Source organism: Leptidea sinapis, chromosome Z (genome assembly GCF_905404315.1).
Source record: "Leptidea sinapis chromosome Z, ilLepSina1.1, whole genome shotgun sequence".
NCBI classification, from domain to species: domain Eukaryota; kingdom Metazoa; phylum Arthropoda; class Insecta; order Lepidoptera; family Pieridae; genus Leptidea; species Leptidea sinapis.
The window spans coordinates 1189867-1207601 of NC_066312.1; the positions used below are offsets into that span (position 1 = coordinate 1189867).

The 17735-nt window shown below is 35.2% G+C and overlaps 1 protein-coding gene and 1 long non-coding RNA gene across 51 annotated transcripts in view; one reads left to right on the forward strand and one right to left on the reverse strand.

Moving 5' to 3' along the window:
* The window catches only part of LOC126978526 (protein Jumonji), a 150139-nt gene that overhangs the window by 21571 nt on the left and 110833 nt on the right, over window positions 1-17735 (forward strand). For all 50 annotated transcript variants that reach the window (XM_050827384.1, XM_050827393.1, XM_050827404.1 and 47 more), the window contains exon 3: window positions 11818-11997. In XM_050827384.1, the coding sequence (XP_050683341.1) occupies window positions 11818-11997 (180 nt within the window). The remainder of the gene's footprint in view (window positions 1-11817; window positions 11998-17735) is intronic.
* LOC126978540 (uncharacterized) lies at window positions 14751-16703 on the reverse strand. The gene is made up of 3 exons (XR_007732634.1): window positions 16414-16703; window positions 15448-15531; window positions 14751-14810 (listed from the first exon to the last, which is right to left on the reverse strand). It is a non-coding gene; the product is annotated as an uncharacterized LOC126978540 (long non-coding RNA).

Here is a 17735-nt window from a genome sequence, read left to right on the forward strand (position 1 = left end):
TATTTAACTTTAACAGAAAAAAAAAGAAATAGTTTAAAGTTATTATTAAATCCTAAAGACACCATTGACATGCAAGCGATGTCTGCATTCGATGACTTGTACTATGAAGTGCTAGGTTTTGCGTCCGCTCTGCGCCCGGAGCCGTCAAAGACGGGGGCGCACGAGTGTGCGGGGGCGAGCGCCACGGGGGCCTGCCACCACGCATCCACGTCCGACGCGGAAAAGGTCGTACATGCTAAGTTACCTCGAATTGAACTTCCTAAGTTCGATACAAAAATTGAAAATTGGCAAACTTTTTATGATACATTTTCGACATTAATTCATAATAATACATCGATTGCTCCGATTACTAAATTTCATTATCTCTTGTCTTGTTTATCGGGATCTGCACTCGGGATCGCTAAACAGGCGAAGCTCACGTGTGACAATTACGAACTGGTTTTTAATGAACTTGTGAAGCGTTATCAAAATAAACGAATTTTAGCCGTGACGTATTTAGACCAAATAAATAGATATCCATGTTTGAAAAATCCTAATTTTAATGAATTGCAGACGTATACTAATATTCTTTGTGAGTCGGTCAATACCCTCAAGGCCTTAAAGCTAGATGATTTAGGTGACTTTATTTTATTTAACTCAGCGTTTCGCGCGCTTGATGACAATACGCGACAACGCTTCGAGTGCCAAAATAAGGCAGATATACCTACTCTTCAAGATCTAATGCAGTTTCTTCAAGATTATGTCAAAGTCTTAGAAACTACTTATTGTGATAATTGTGTGATCGTCGAATGCGAAGGAGCCTTCTAGTGTTAGTTCGCGGCCTTCTCAATCTTATGGCGGGAAACAGATCAAAAATGTTTCACAGCGGGCGCAGAATTATAAACGTTCTGCGCTCACTTCTCAATCTAATCATTCTAAAAGCTTGATATCATTAGAATCTTATCATTGTGGTGCAGCGCACAGTATTTACAAGTGCCCCAAATTTCAATCGTTAGGTTCACAAGTTAGGTTGGACTTAGTAAAACAAAACAAGTTATGTGTTAATTGTTTACGTAAACATTCAGTAGATAAATGCTTTTCTAAAATGAAGTGTTTTATATGCGGAGGTAATCATCACACGTTAGTTCACGTCGACAACCCTTCTTCGTTGGTGACTGCGGCAGCCACCGGTCCAAGCTGCACCCACGCCAATACGCGGTTTTGGGACAGCCTCGCGACTCGTGCGTGGTACTGCTCGGTACTTGCGTAGTGCACGTGCAAGATGCTTATGGCACGTTGCAGCCGGTTCGGGCGCTCATCGATAGCGGCGCTTAGGATTGTTTCATAACTATGAAATGCGCAAGGAAGCTTGGTTTTCAGTTAAGTCGATGTAACACTACGGTGGCCGGACTTGGACTACATACTGTGTGTCACGTGAGAGAAGTGACTCAATGCTCCATACGGCCGTGTGATTCGAATGACCCACAGCTCCAAATTAAGCCTATTGTTATCGATAGCATCACTTCTAAAATGCCTACTTGCTCAATTCCAGAAACGGTTCGTACGGTGCCAGTTCACAGATCTCGGGTGCCTTTACTCGCTTCCACTTGCTCTATTGATGAAATGGTCAAGCGATTCTGGGAAGTGGAGGAACCACCTCATACAAAGATTACTGTTCCAGAGGATGACGAAGTCGACCGATTGTATTCAACTCTTACTTATAGGGAATCAGACGGTCGCTATGTTGTACCTATTCTATTAAAACAGCCCGCTACTCATTTAGAGGATTCATATTTTAGTTCCTTGTCACAATTTATTCATTTGTAAAAACGTCTATGTCGACAAGAACTACTAAAAACTGAGTATTGTGAGTTCATGCGTGAATACGAACAGTTAAATCATATGCAAGCAGTGGACAATATTCCAACTGGTAAGTATTTTATTCCGCACCACTGTGTTGTTCGTCCCGAGAGTACAAAAACAAAAGTTTGTCCTTGAACGACACTGTTCACACTGGACCTAAGTTGCAGGCCGATGTAGTCAATGTACTTACTGGATTTAGAGTACATAACGTAGCTTTTACTTGCGACATTTCAAAAATGTATAGGGGCATATTATTAAGGCCTGAAGATCGAGCGTGGCAACACGTCCTTTGGCGTGAGTCACCGTCTTCGCCTGTTCAAGAATTTGAACTTTTAACTGTGACCTACGGTGTTAAGATCTCACCTTACTTAGCCATCCGTACCTTGCAACAACTAGCTGCAGATCACGGTACGCTATATGCGCAGGCTGCTGATGCACAGGCGCGCCCTCTGTTGAAGCCGCTCTTCAAGTTAAGCAAGAACTCATCCATCTTCTCAAATGTGCTCAGCTTGAATTGCGAAAGTGGACCAGCAACAGTTCTAAGTTTTTAGAAAGACTTCCTGTGGAGCATTGTCAAACGCCAAAAGCATTTTGCGAGGATGGTTCTGCAATCCTTAAGGTTTGAGGTATCCAGTGGAACCCAATTAGTGACTATTTTACATACTCCGTCAACCCTGTGAAAGTCGAGTTTACGAAACGTTCTATCTTGTCGAACGTCGCTCGTATTTATGACCCTATGGGTTGGTTAGCGCCATTTATTCTATTAGCTAAACTGCTTCTCCAAAACTTGTGGCGCGTAAACAGTTGACTTGGGATGAGCCAATTCCTCAAGAGCTGTCTAAGCAGTGGTCTAACTTTGTTTCTAATTTGTCGCATCTAAATGATGTTAAGATACCGCGAAAAATGGTGGCTCATGTAGAAGCTGAAAATCAGCTTATCGGGTTTTGCGATGGATCTACTCAAGGATATGGATATTGTATATATCTTCGGTCAAGTATCGGAGATCAGGTTCAAGTTTCTCTTTTAATTGCAAAATCTAAAGTCGCGCCGATTAAACCTCTCACGGTTAATCGATTGGAGTTGTGTGGAGCAACATTATTGTGCCGCACCTTAAGTCACATGCAGACATTACTTAACTCAAATCTGAATCTATCTCAAGTTTTAGCGTTTACTGATAGTTCTACTGTTTTAGCTTGGATTAATACTGAGCCTCATAAATTGAAAATATTTGACGCACATCGCGTAGTTAAAGTTACCGACGCTTTTGACCCGTCCATCTGGCGCCATGTCTCAACTGAAGATAATCCGGCTGACTACGCTAGCCGAGGTTTGTCTTGTGTTGAGCTAGTCGGTTGTAAGAAATGGTGGTCAGGACCGGAGTGGCTGATTCGGAGTCCAAGTTGTTGGCCGACACCTTTCAAAGCTGTATATCCACAAGATGTGCCAGAAATGAAAACGTTTTCTCATTTAGTTCAGTCAAAGGAACCGACGGACAATATATGTCAATTATTGCTAGAACGGTGTTTCTCGTTAACTCATCTTAAGCGAACGTTGGCTTGGGTTTTTAGGTTTGTAACCAATACCAAAACTGAGGCTGAAAAACGAATTAGCAGTGCTCTTACTACTGAAGAGTTAGATCACTCTTTGCTGGTTCTTATTAAGTATGTTCAGCAGTCTAGTTTTGATAATGAAATCGCTAAAATTAAATCTAATCAATGTCTTCCTAAGCATTTGCAAAAGTTGTCCCCTTTGCTAGATGACTCTCGTCCGAGTGGGGGGACGAATTAAAATTTTTAATGTACCTGACCATGCACCCAGCATCCCTATTTATTGCCAAAAGAATCAAATTTGTCTCAATTAATTATTACTTTCTATCATATGTTTTATTTGCATTGTGGACCTCGCACTTTGCAATCGTTAAAACAACGCAAGTTCTGGATTCTAGGCATCAGAAATTCGTTCTAACTTGTCTAAGTGTGTGACGTGTTTTAAGGTAAAACCATTACCGTTTCAACCTTTAATGGGAAACTTGCCCCCTTGTAGAACTCGACAAGGTTATTGTTTTCAAAATGTAGGAATCGACTTGGGTGGTCCATTCCTCGTAAAAGAGAGCAGACGACGTAATGCACGAACTAACAAAGCTAACGTTTGCTTGATAGTCTGTGTTTCAGTAAAAGCAGTTCACTTAGAACTCGTATCTGAATTGTCAACCGAGGGGTTCGTAGCCGCTTTAGATAGATTTGTATCTAGGCGCGGTATCTGTCAACAGATCGTGACAGACTGTGGTACAAATTTCGTAGGCGCTAAAAGCTATCTTCACGAAATGTTTCAACTCATGCTAGATAAGAAGTAAGACATTTCCACTCAATTAACTTCACGAGGGATTTCATGGAAATTAAATCCCCCTTCCGGTCCCCATTTTGGTGGGATCTTTGAGTGGCATCAAATCCACCAAATACCATTTAAAAAGAGTCATTGGCTCTCAAATTCTTACGTTTGAAGAGCTCACAACTATTTTGACTAAAGTTGAGGCTATGCTCAACTCTAGACCATTGTGTCAACTATCTTCAGATCCAAGTGAAGTTGACGTTCTAACTCCTGGACGTCCGTTAGTTGCTCTTCCTGAACCTACTTTCGATGATTTACATCCTAGAACTCGTTGGCAGTTAGTACAAAAGCTTTCGCAGCAGTTTTGGCGAGTTTGGCAAACCGAGTATTTGCATACACTGCAACAGAAACGGAAGTGGTTCAAAGATGACCAACAACGACCTGAAGTTGGACCGCTTGTCACTGTTCTCCTACTGAACGGTGTTTAGGGCGTATCGTCGAAGTTCATCCTGGTAACGATAACATTATTCGCGTTGTGACGGTAAAAACTCCAAAGCGTGTACTTAAAAGACCCGTCGTGAAGCTTTGCCCTTTAGCTCTCAATTAAAACTATTTTTTTTTATTCATTTATTTTATATTTTAAAATAGTATTTAGATATAAGCAACCTTGTCTTATGTCTTTAGGTTATCAATGCACATATTTCAGTCTAGCTAGAGTACATACATACATACATACATATATACATAAAATCACGCCTCTATCCCGTAGGGGTAGGCAGAGACCACTTCTTTCCACTTGCTACGATCCTTACATACTTCTTTCGCTTCGTCCACTTTCATTATTCCTTTCATACATGCTCTCCGGTTTAGGGTACTCTTGACCTGGCCTTTTTTCAAGACGTCCCTGGTTTGATCTTGAAACGTCCGCCTAGGTCTACCCCTTCCAACACTTTCATTCACACTGGCCTTAAACACTTTCTTCGTCAATCGTTCTTCATTCATTCTCTCGACATGTCCAAACCATCTCGGCATACCTTTCTCAATTTTTGTCACAGCATCTTCTTTCAGACCACGTTTTCTTATCTCACTATTTCTTATCCTGTCACTCAGTGTAACTCCTATCATACTTCTCAACGCTCTCATCTCAACTGCATTTATTCTGCTTTCATGTTTCTTCTGCCATACCCAACTTTCACGTACATGAGTGTTGGAACCAACACCCCCTCATGCACAGCCAAGCGAGCCTAATTAGACACCTTCTGACTGTTCATAAAGGAGTGCAAAGCTCCATTCACCATGTTTCCTGCATTCACTCTCTTTCCATTTCAAGCACCATCGAGTACATACCTACTTATAAATTTATGTTACTAGTTTGTTTTTTTCTATGTATGTCTAGTCACTGTCTGAGCTATTGGATGCCTAGATGTTGCCGGGCAGTGAATGTCTTGTGAAACCCCTGGATAGTTTCAGGTGGGGGGAAATGTTGCGGCTTCAGAATAATCCCTTATACTTGTCCTGAAATCCATAAATTCAATCCATTTCAAACTTTCCCTCCTTACATGCACATCCGTGATGTGCGCCATCTGGCAAACTGTCAATATAGAACTCTTAATGGCCGCGTGCGTAACCGCATCGACGCTCACGAAAAGTATAGAAATTTAAGGTCTAAGATCGATCAATCGCCTGGACAACAGTGTACGTTCAAGTTATAGTGCTAAGTCTACCAGTAGTTATATATGATTACCAAAACATTAAGTATTAGTGACGTGTGAATTGGCAAAAGAGGTGTGCTCCTGACCAGTGAGTATTCCTTCCAAAACTTCCAGTTTTTTAGTCACTATATTTGTTCTTGTTTGAAGCCAACTAGGTTTTGATATTCTATGCTTCGGTGACTTAGGTAATCTGAAATATATCTAACATATGCACCAATCCATACACTTGTTCATGTGCCAACACTAACAGTAATCAAAAGTTCAATCCTTTAGGGTAATCAAATCAAAATCACTTTATTCATGCAGATCAAGGAAATGACTTTTCTTGTTAAACCGCCTTTGAGGGTGAGGGGCAAGAAACTCATTGTCACTCACTCACTATTCATTATAGTTACAATATATGTAAAGTGGTACAACAATAATACTCAAACTCCAAATACTAAAAAAATGTGAATTAATATGTAAAAACAAGAGTTATTGAGTATAGTCATGGCCGACTATTACTGAATCAACAATAATAGTAGGCCATGATCCGGTAGATGCATCAATCCACACACACCGTTAATAAATAAATGTATTTAGCGACCATTTTATTAGCAATTATAAAAATATAATTTTTAATTTTAAAACCATGAAGCAGAGTTTCCGGCTACAGGATCATTCTGCCACTATTGATACTCTTCTCTTGACATTGATTTTGTTAAAACGGTTGATCGAATTAAGAGAGGTAAAACTATTCTGGAGAAATTTTAGTAAACATTAGCACAATATGTTGCACAAAAAAGCAAGCTACATAATGTAACGGACGAAGACAAAAGCGACAATTCACGCCTATATTTATTCTTAATGAAACTAGACAGCGCCACTTGTACAAATTCAAATTCAAATATTTTTATTCAAAATAGGATTTAAAATCACTTATTGAACGTCAAAATCTACCACCCATTCAAAAGAGACTGCCTCAGACCTGAGAAAAAAGGACGCAAGAAACTCAGCGGGCTTTTTTTTTAATATAAAATATGGATTATAATGTAATATCGTACAATAAACATTTATAATTAAAGAGCCTGAGGGTGTTCGCTTTATTCCCAGTCCGTGGTGTCATTAAGAAAATCGTTTATGCTATAATAACCTTTCCCACACAAACGTTTTTTAACAATTCTTTTAAATTTCGTAACACATTTGTTTTGTACATTTTCTGGGATCATATTATAGAAGCATATACATCGCCCAACAAAAGACTTACTAGAGTACCATTTGGATAATTGAGATTTTAAAGTTTAGAACATAATATTATTATTACAACACATGGATTTACTTTTTTTACCACCGAGTATTTAGGTTTTTACCTAATGATTACTCTAAAACTATGTGTTAATAAGCATGTCAATTTTATAACACACTAGCTGATCCGACAGACGTTGTTCTCTACATAATAAATAATATACTGTTTTTTATGGATTTGTCAACAATATTTCATATCATCAAGAATGATTTCGTAACATATGCTCCTTATTGTGATAATGAAATTGCTTCACAGCAGAACTGTCAAAACGTGCGTCAATAAATTCTCACAAGAAATATGTCCATACAAAACTTGGAAAAATTGGAAATAAAATAATTATGGGTCCCGAATCGAAATAAAAACTTTCCTATCTCTCAAGTTGGACTAACTGCACCCCATGAAGTAATCCCCATTTAAATCCGTTCATTAGTTTAGAAGTCCATCGCGGACAAACAACGTTGTCACGTAATTTACATATATTAAGATGTGATATTCACAATGAGTTGCTGTTATTATAACTTGTGGCTGGGGTCTTGGAAACAGTTATGGGTATGTACTATTAGAAACTTTATAACAAGGTCTTACAAGAGTGTATGGGCCGCTAAGCGATCTTTGTATTATAAACATCAAGGGGTCACAAATATATCAAGGGTTCCCATGCCTAAACACCTTATATCTTTGTTATATTAAAGGTCCATGTATCTTAGTGTCTCTTATATAATAATTACATTACATTAAATTAAATTACTGGGTAAACGAGACTTAACATCTTATGCCTCAAGGTAACGAGCGCAATTGTAGTGCTGCTCAGAATTTTTGGATTTTTTCAAGAATCCAGAGCGGCACTGTATGGGCAGGGCGTATCTATTACCATCAGATGAATGTCCTACTCCTCTCATCCAAGTAAGAATAATTGACTGAGTAAGTTCCGTAGTCCGTTTGAAAATAAGAGGGTACTTAAAGTTAAGAGGCCGTCAACTGATTTATATTTTATATATATTATTATCTTTCATTGTTTTTTGTGTAATTATATATAACAAAATCAGTCCATTATCTATCGGCATATCAATCCAAACACAAATCCAAGCATGTATATGATTTCTTGAACTTCCCAATATTACAGTGCAAAAGTTGTTTTCGATCTACTTTATTAAACTTACAAAATAACTGCAACAGGCCTGCTTCGTAGAATACGGATCATGTCAATTTTTGATCTTTATGACTGGCACCTTTAGTAGAATAACTTAGCTTATAGTTCATCTTAAAATATTGTTTCTGCTTGTCTGTTTTCACCACATAACATAACTTTAAATTATTTTTTTGCTAGAATTGTATCTTTAACATGTCTTCATATTGGTTAATAACTTCCTTCGTCTTTTACCAACTGATCGGCGGTGCGGCGGGCGCAATGATGAATCATGTAAAATCTTTGTATCAGTGAACTCACCAACCACCACAAATCTGTCAATCAAAATAAGATATTTATTGCTCCTTTGAGTTGTACTGGGCAAACGTTACTTTCCATAATTACTAGTGTTACTAGGTGTAATACAGCAGTTTTATTTAGACAAAACGCAATTTATTTCACGTGGACAAAAATCTGTTTTTATAATATAACTTATGAATTTCTAGGTCAATACATTGGAAGTAATCAGACATGGGGATCCCTATTATAATCATTAATTTTAACATCAACAGGATTAAAACTTCTATATTATTTATATTATATTTTAAAATAAAACTTACAGCTTAATTTAAAGAAATTAGTCAATAAATACAGAAGAAGAATATGAGCTAATTACACGTTTCCAAAGATAGAATTTACATATCAAATAGAAAAAAAAAACTCAACTGGGAGAAATAAAGTAATAAGGAATACAAAGGGAAAAAATTTCAAGAATAAATAAATACAAAAGCTGAACAAGGTATTTAGAAGTGTTTAAGGACGCGTTTACGAACCCGACAAAAATATGATATATTTCGGCAGAGTTTGTAATGAAATAAAACTTAATCTAACAAAACTAAAAATTGCCACAAATAGATTACTTCTTTATCTCCAATTAGCGGGAAATTTTTGCTTTGAAATTTTGATATTTTATGCCTCTTCAAACAAAATTGACGAAATGGAAGCCCCATTTCGTCAATTCAGGATCAGTTTTCTGCTACTACTTACATAATTTTGTCTCTTAAAACTTACTTAAGTCAAGCAGATATAATATTTTCAAAAACACGGGAAATAAATTAATGAATATGTTATAAATATCTCAGAAAAAAATAAAATTGAATCGTCTAAAATTCATATATATTTTTCTGATAAGCATGAGCTTTATAGAGTGGTATTAAGGGTTATTTTATTTTGTCACTCCGTACGCATTGCGCAGAAAGATCTATTGAAACAACGTCAGTCTGCGCTCGGCCGCTGTCGTGGGTAGACATTGTGTCGGTTGTAAGCATCAGCTCGTACTCGAAAAGATGTCTGTACGAACATGAATATTTTTTATAAGCTCTACAATACTGTCTTTGATACTTTACATATTTTGTACGCAGTCAGATTTTCAAAAAATTATGTTTCTGTATTTTTTTGTAGAATTAGTGATTTATTAGTTCATCTCTAAATATATGGTCAATGAAATCGACATCCAAGATGGCGCCTATGAAATTTACCAACTTCTTCATGGGTGTCATTTTCATGGTTTTCGGGGTCAACAATAACGAATACCGGGTCAAAATTGAAATCCAAGATGGCGCCTATGAATTTTAACAACTTCTCTTCATGGGTGTCATTTTCATGGTTTTCGGGGTCAACAATAACGTATATCGGGTGAAAATCGAAATCCAAGATGGCACCTTTGAAATTTACCCACTTCTCTTCATGGGTGTCATTTTCATGGTTTTCGGGGTCAACAATAACGAATATCGGGTCAAAATAGAAATTCAAGATGGCGCCTATGAAATACACCAACTTCTCATCATGGGTGTCATTTTCATGGTTTTTGGAGTCAACTATAACGAATATCAGGTCAAAATCGAAATCCATGATGGTGCCTATGAAATCTGAAAATGTTCTTCATAGGTGTCATTTACATCGTCAAAATTAGAATTCATTAACTTAAATTATATTATAAAAGGCCAGTCTAACAATATCCCACATGGTAAAATAATTTTTCATTCCCTAAATATAGAAATTTTTACATTTCGGCTTTTCACCCACAATATTTACAAAACACATTCCATTACCAATCTAATAAAAAAATCTCAAAATTTGATATTGACAGACCTATCTAATGATACCCTACATGCAAAAAAAAATTTCTACCTCTTTTAAACCACAAGAAGCTCTACCCTTCTTATCAATAATTACCACCGTATTATGTCAAGAAGAGTTGTTATATCTTGGATTTCAATTTTGACCCGATATACGTTATTGTTGACCCCGAAAACCATGAAAATGACACCCATGAAGAGAAGTTGGTAATTTTCATAGGTGCCTTCTTGGGTTTCGATTTTGACCCAATATTCGTAATTGTTGACCCACAAAACCATGAAAATGACACCCATGAAGAATGTACAACAGCATACCTATATAGCTCATAATATGAACAACAGCACACCTACATGGCTGGTACAATTATGGTCACTTAATACAAACATTAATTAAAAACAATACCAATGCAATATAAATAAAACAAAACATTCAAATGTAAAATACGATTTAAACCAGTAACTGTTTAGTATTAATAAAAATTAAAAATAAGTGACAATTAAGACATTTTGCAATATAGCCTAATTTAAGTAATATTATTTTATTATTATATTATTGCATTAATTTTAATATATATAAATCTCGTGTCATAATGGACTCCTAAACTAATGAACGGATTTTAATGGTGATTACTTCATGGAGTGCAGTTTGGTTCAACTTGAGAGATAGGGTAGTTTTTATTTCGATTTGGGACCCATAAATATTTTTATTTTCAATATTTGTTTTGTATGGACATATTTTCTATGAGAGAATTTAGTGACGCACGGTTTGACAGTTTCGCTGTGAAACAATTTCATTCTAACAACAGGGAGCATATTTACGAAATAATTTTTGATGTTTTGAAATATAAAATAGTTGTTTTTTTACTATCTACAGAACAACGTCTGTCGGGGCAGCTAGTATATATATATTATACAGGTGTCCCAAAGTTATGGGACATGAAGGGAAAGTACGTTAAATATCGAAGATAGGCTATTTTACTGAAAGAAGACTTACTTATAGACTACATTTTTAAAGGATAGTACTTCTGCATTCAAAGATTTTCTAAAAATTACTAGATATTCTAGATATTATGACAAATACTATGTTACTTAAGTAGAGTTATTAGTTTTTGGCCTTTCTTTCGATTGGCATCATAAAAGTAGGGGTGTTTTTTTTACATTTAAGTCGGTTCGATTCCCAGACGAGGCAAGTAAGTTTTAGAAAATCTTTGAATGCAGAATTACTAACTTTTAAAAATAACATAAAGTCTTCTTTAAGTAAAATAGCCTATCTTCGATATTTAAGGTACTTTCCCTTCATGTCCCATAACTTTGGGACATCCTGTATAATATCTGGTTGTATTGAGTGTTGGTAATCCTAATCACTCACTCACTCTTTGTTTACAGGTATACATCCATTGCATTTGGAGCCAGTGGTGATCTTAAATAGGATTGACGGGGCTGTTCCTGTGACTCAAAATTCTGACGGAGAGAATTCTGATGACGAAGAAGTAAACAACCAAATCCAAAACATTGCGATGTGTTCTCAAATAATAGATAGAAACATAAAACGAAGTAATACCAGTGGTAAGTTTAATATACATATTTATTCTATTAAGAAAATCCTTTTTTAACGGACTTCAAAAAAGGAGGAGGTTCTCAATTCGTTGGTATTTTTTTTATGTTTGTTACCTCAAAACTTCCGACTGGGTGTGAACCGATTTTGATAATTCATTTTTATTTGAAAGCTGGTGCTTCCCGTGTGGTCCCATTGTAATTTGGTCCGGATCTGACAATTTCATCCGTGAGAAAACCATAAAAGTCCTAAATTTGTTATACATAGGTATAGCAAAGTGGATGATACATTTACGAATTACTCAATATCGCGCTAACCAAATTCGATGATTCTTTTTATTGGAAAGGATATACTTCAAAGAGAGTTTGGTTAGGTTCTGATTACAGAATCCATGACAAAATAATGGAACTCTTCAATTCTTAGGAGTAAATTAACGATACTAGGCCTAATCTTTTTTATGCTATCCGGATATTTAAGTCTTCCATAACATAGTTATGGTCAAGTAATTGTAGTCCAAAAATAGCAATAATCGTAACTATAATTAGATTGTATAAAATACGCAATTATTTTTATACTTTTTAGTGCATATTACATCTATTGTTTTGGAATAGTGTTTATGAAGTCGGCTGTTTTTTGTTAATTTTTTTTTAACTGATAATACTTAATTAACCTTCTCAAAACCAGTTGCTAATGTCAATATAATATATGATATGATAATAATATATGATAATAAAAAAAAAACAACTGACTTCAGAAACACTATTCCAAAATAATAGATATAATATATACTAAAAAGTATGAAAATAATTATGTTTTATACAATCTAATTAATAAATCAATGTTATTAGCAAGAGAATGAATGGCGAAGAAATTTACAAACCAAATAAGCATATTTATATTACACCACTAAACGATTAAGTTTTTTGGATTTAACCACATTTAAATGAGCACGGCAGCTGGTGTACCGCCCTATTAAAAGAATGTTTTGGGTTTATATTTTCCTATCTTTAGTATTTCGCAACTGGCTCTTTTTTCAGTTTTTCAAATATTTCTTTAAAGTAGGGGAAAGAAAATAATTAAATAAAACTCGATTTACAAACAGAAACGGAACGCCATTTATTAAAATTATTTTACAAACTTTTTCGGGGATGCCCATCGATTGTTTTAAATCTTGAAAGCCAAAAAAGAACAACTGTCATGTCAAAGTGAAAATCAGGGTATTTGAATTTCACATTTACAAAAACGTGAAACCAAAGAGTATAATAATATATAGGGAAAAGAGAGCCCTCTCTACGCATTATGAGCTGTCTATTTGAAAACTAGCGCCATCTGAATATTGGCCCCGAAAATAACTATATATTAGCTCGAAATTATGAAATTCATTTTTAATGTTGTGACGTAATTAAATAACTAACTCTACTTTTTAATGTAGGTATTGCAATTTTTTACCATGTTGAAATTGCGCGTAGAGTTTTAATTATTTAATTTTGCCACAACATAGAACATAAACGATAGGATTTAGTAGTGTTGGTATGAGTAATTGAATTGATTGGGTGGGAGAAATAAAAAGCAATGTTTGCATATTATTTTTTATTTTTATAATGTTTATGTTTATCATAATATTGTTGGGCAGCTGTTTTTGTTTCGCCTTCACCCACATATGTTAATTTTCCTGACAAAATTCGATTGATCGATCTGCACCACTTTTTAACCTTGCTTTGAAAGATTGTCCTTTTTTTCGCAAGCGCGATATTTCTGCTTGAAGATGCTTGATCTTTGTGCGCTGTGGAGCCATTAGATCTGTGAAAGAATGTTTAATTTACAAATTGTATAGTATAATATATGTATTATATGGTATAAAATAAATGGACAATATGAAAAAGGATTCAGTCTTAAAGTCTATATATATAAAAATTAATTGCTGTTCGTTAGTCTTGCTAAAACTTGAGAATGGCTGGATCGATTTGGCTAATTTCGGTCTTGAATTTTTGAGGAAGTCCAGTAAAGGTTTTGATAAGAAGAAGAATTTAATATGTACAGCACGTCTGTCGGGTCAGCTAGTAATGAATAAAAATATATTCAAAATTTCATTCCCAAACGGACATTAGCTGTTCTCAATCCTATCAGGTACCAATGCAGCCTTCATCAAAAAAGACATTTGGCTCAATAGTCTTATGTCATGTCATGCATTAATCTGCTGTTATAAAACTACTGTCACATTTATGGTTAATGTTTGTTAAATAAAGACCTTTCGAATTTCTTATTATGTTTAATTTCTTATGAGTGTTGTAATATTACATCAAATAAATTGGAAATAATACTTATGTAGTTTGTTGCCCACTTTGTCAGAGTGAATTTTAACTATACTTTTCAAATCATTTCAATTGTCAATTTCAATCAGACGATAATGGAGAAAAATAAAAATAAAACCAAAAATCAAATCATAATGAAGTAGCACTCAGAAAATGTAGAACCAGGGCAGCATTTCTTAAGAGTCTAGAGCTCAAATTAAATCACAAGTGGAAATTAGCTGTCGAACAAAACCATTATAGCAAAAAAGACATACCGACACTACTCACAACATTTAAAATTATAAAATTTTGTTTTTATTTATGGTTTAGTTGTGTATAATAGATAGAAATATATTATATTATATAATATTTTGGTATGTGTTCAAAACAAAATATAATCATTAATTTATATATTTATTATATTTGATAATAGCCAACAAATTGAAAAAAAAAAATGTGAATTTTACCTGCAGTCACAGGATGGAATGTTGAAGTTGATGCTTTTTCTAAAATAAAGTTGCTCACATATGGCTCTGTAAATAATAAATATAATAATAGATTAATGATTATTTATTATTTGTATGCCACAGAGAACCGGAGAACTTTTATTGTGATTTGTAAAATCTTATGTAACTGAAATGAAATTATGAAGACTATATTATATGAAAACATGACATAAAGATCAAGATCAAATGTGGGATTTTCAATCAATAACATTTTATGGGCCCAAGATTTTAAAATTACAACCAAGAAATACATCAAAATTTTGTATATGTATGTCCATAAATATCAATAATTTTAAGAAGATACATAAAAGACATGAGATTAAAAGCAGAACAAAATCAAATTGTCAATGCCCTTTGACTGAGTTTGACTTTATATTCTTTCTGAATATTTTATTTGAAATAGGATATAATATCACTTACAGAAAGTCAGTACTACCTATTGGAAAAAGTGTACCTCAGACTTGAGAAGTAAGGGCATAAGATACTCAGCGGGCTTCTTTTTTTAACATAAAAATATGGTGACAATGTTAAATCATGCAATAAAATTTATTATTTAATACCCTGAGGGTGGCCGCTCCATGCCATTTCTGTGGTATCATTAAGAATGTCTCTTATGTTATAGTAACCTTTATGACATTGTAAATAAGTTTTAAAAATTATTTACCTGAACAGTCTTGTTGTATTATTGTAGGCAGTAAATGTTGTGTGGATGAAGCTTGTCCTAAGATTACTTGACTCTGTAGTTGTCCTGAAAATTAATGTGAATATGTAAAGATTATGTTTCATTATTTAATGATTATCATAGATAATGCAATGCAACCATTGAATTTTGTAATCACAACTGTGTAAGAAAATCAGGTGTTTCCAGAATGATACAATACGATACATACCTTCAAAAAAACCATCAACTCAACAAAGATTCTTAGTGGTGTGACTAAATCTGACAGAGTTAGGAATAGAATCGAATATTAACTCAATATCTGTTAAATTATGGGACTTACCAAGCAGATGAAGCATCGGAACTGCCAATGTTATGATTGAGCTGATGAGCCATTGATTATGATTTCTGTGTCTGTCAGAAAAGTGTATATCACAAATTCTCTTCTTATAACATTCAAGATCAGATGTTTAAGGGTTTCCACCAACAAGACTGACCCAAGTTTTAAACTGCTCAAGAAATTGATAGCATCTGGGAAACTATGCATTGGAATCTCTGAAAATAATAATTAACATTATTAAATAAATTGAGTGACTATTAAAGTCATCAGACAAATTGTGATAACCTAGTGTTATGACCATTGGGCTAGTATTAGATTTTGGACTCATATATTGACTTTTCTCTTGATAAAAATGGTGTCAGAAGCCAGCACAGCTGTCAATTATTATTAAACCATATAAGTCAGGGGGAGTCTGAAATCTGACATAAGGTGATATGAGGGGTTGGAGTTTAATCTTTGGGGCAAGATACAGAAAACCGGTATGTTTATAATAGTTTTAACCATGATTGCAAATTCAATCTACGGACCGGTAGTAGAACCTGAGAGTAGAACAAACCTAATATGATACTTTATTTATCACAACATAAGTCAATAAACTATACTATTAAGATTTAAGAGAATAATTTACTTACCACGGAGCGCACAACCGAAAGCACAACGTCTCGGCATTACACCAAAGTTCATAAATTCCACAAACAAAAGTGTCTCTATCACAAAAAGTAGAAATACACAGAATAAGTAGATTTTTGGAGTGAATTCGCAACAGCAAGGCGGAGGAGCACAAGGCTCGACTCGACGCACTTACACTTCGATTTCAATACCAAAAATATGCAAAATGGAACACGAGAGCTACATACATGTGCAAACTGCAAACGCTAGAAGTAGCCGCCATTTTATGACCAGTGGGCAGGTTTCAAAGCGAGTGACAGCTGACAAAGCTTTAATTTTGGGGCCAACTATCACATGGCACTACACTTTTCTGAAAACGTCTCTATAAGGCGACTGTCCCACCCCTGAGTGAAACTCTACTAGCTGTTTTATGTCGTGTACTGTGTGTTTTTTGAAACATTGGCTTATTTATTACTACATCTTTTCCCAACGATGTTGAGTTGAGTTTGTACTCCTTCATTCAAAAAACTGTACAGTTTGTGAAAGGACGCTTATTACGTTGTTTTGATTTTGCGATAAGGACGCTGTGTTGTGTTTATACGTCTTATTTTGTGCTGTGATTGTGGAGTCGAATCTGAACTATTGCAGCAAAAATGCCGATCGTGCGTGTGGCAGAGAGCAAGTGGCAGCAAAAAATTCAATTGTTGCAGATGCTACTCTTGGGGACCCTGATCTTCCGTCAGAGCAAAAACCAGCCATTACAATCGCACACGCAACATACTTATACACTCAGAAGAGTTCCAATTATTTGCTTCAAACTATGGCCGACTTCATTCTTTTTGCTTGTGGCACCTATTAAATAAAGCAGGCGCGTTCAAATGTCGGTGAACATTTCAGGTTTCACGGTATTTACACACTAGAAGTGAGCCGTGACCAAATACCTGTGATTGCAGGGAATAAATCCAATGCTGCTTCGGACAAATATAAAGTCTCGCCACTCTTCAGGAAAAACATACTTTGTTTTTATTGTAACTGAAGTAGGTAATCGTGGCAGAGAAGCAATAATAAGCTATTATTGCAACTGCATTGTAGGGCTGAGAACTGTGGGGTGTTGCTCCCATGTGATGAGTATCATCTGGGGATGTGACGCGACCAGCTAACTTCTTGGATGACGTTATTTTAAGAGTGTAGGTAATTGAAAAGGCGCCGCTATCCATACGTTTCTATACTACATGTAGATAAGATATGTCTCAATAAAGACCATTTAATGAAAAGTTGTTTTTGTTATTCAAAATATGCAAGTAGTATATTATGTAGTAGTAGTAGACTGCCTGGTGGGAGTTCT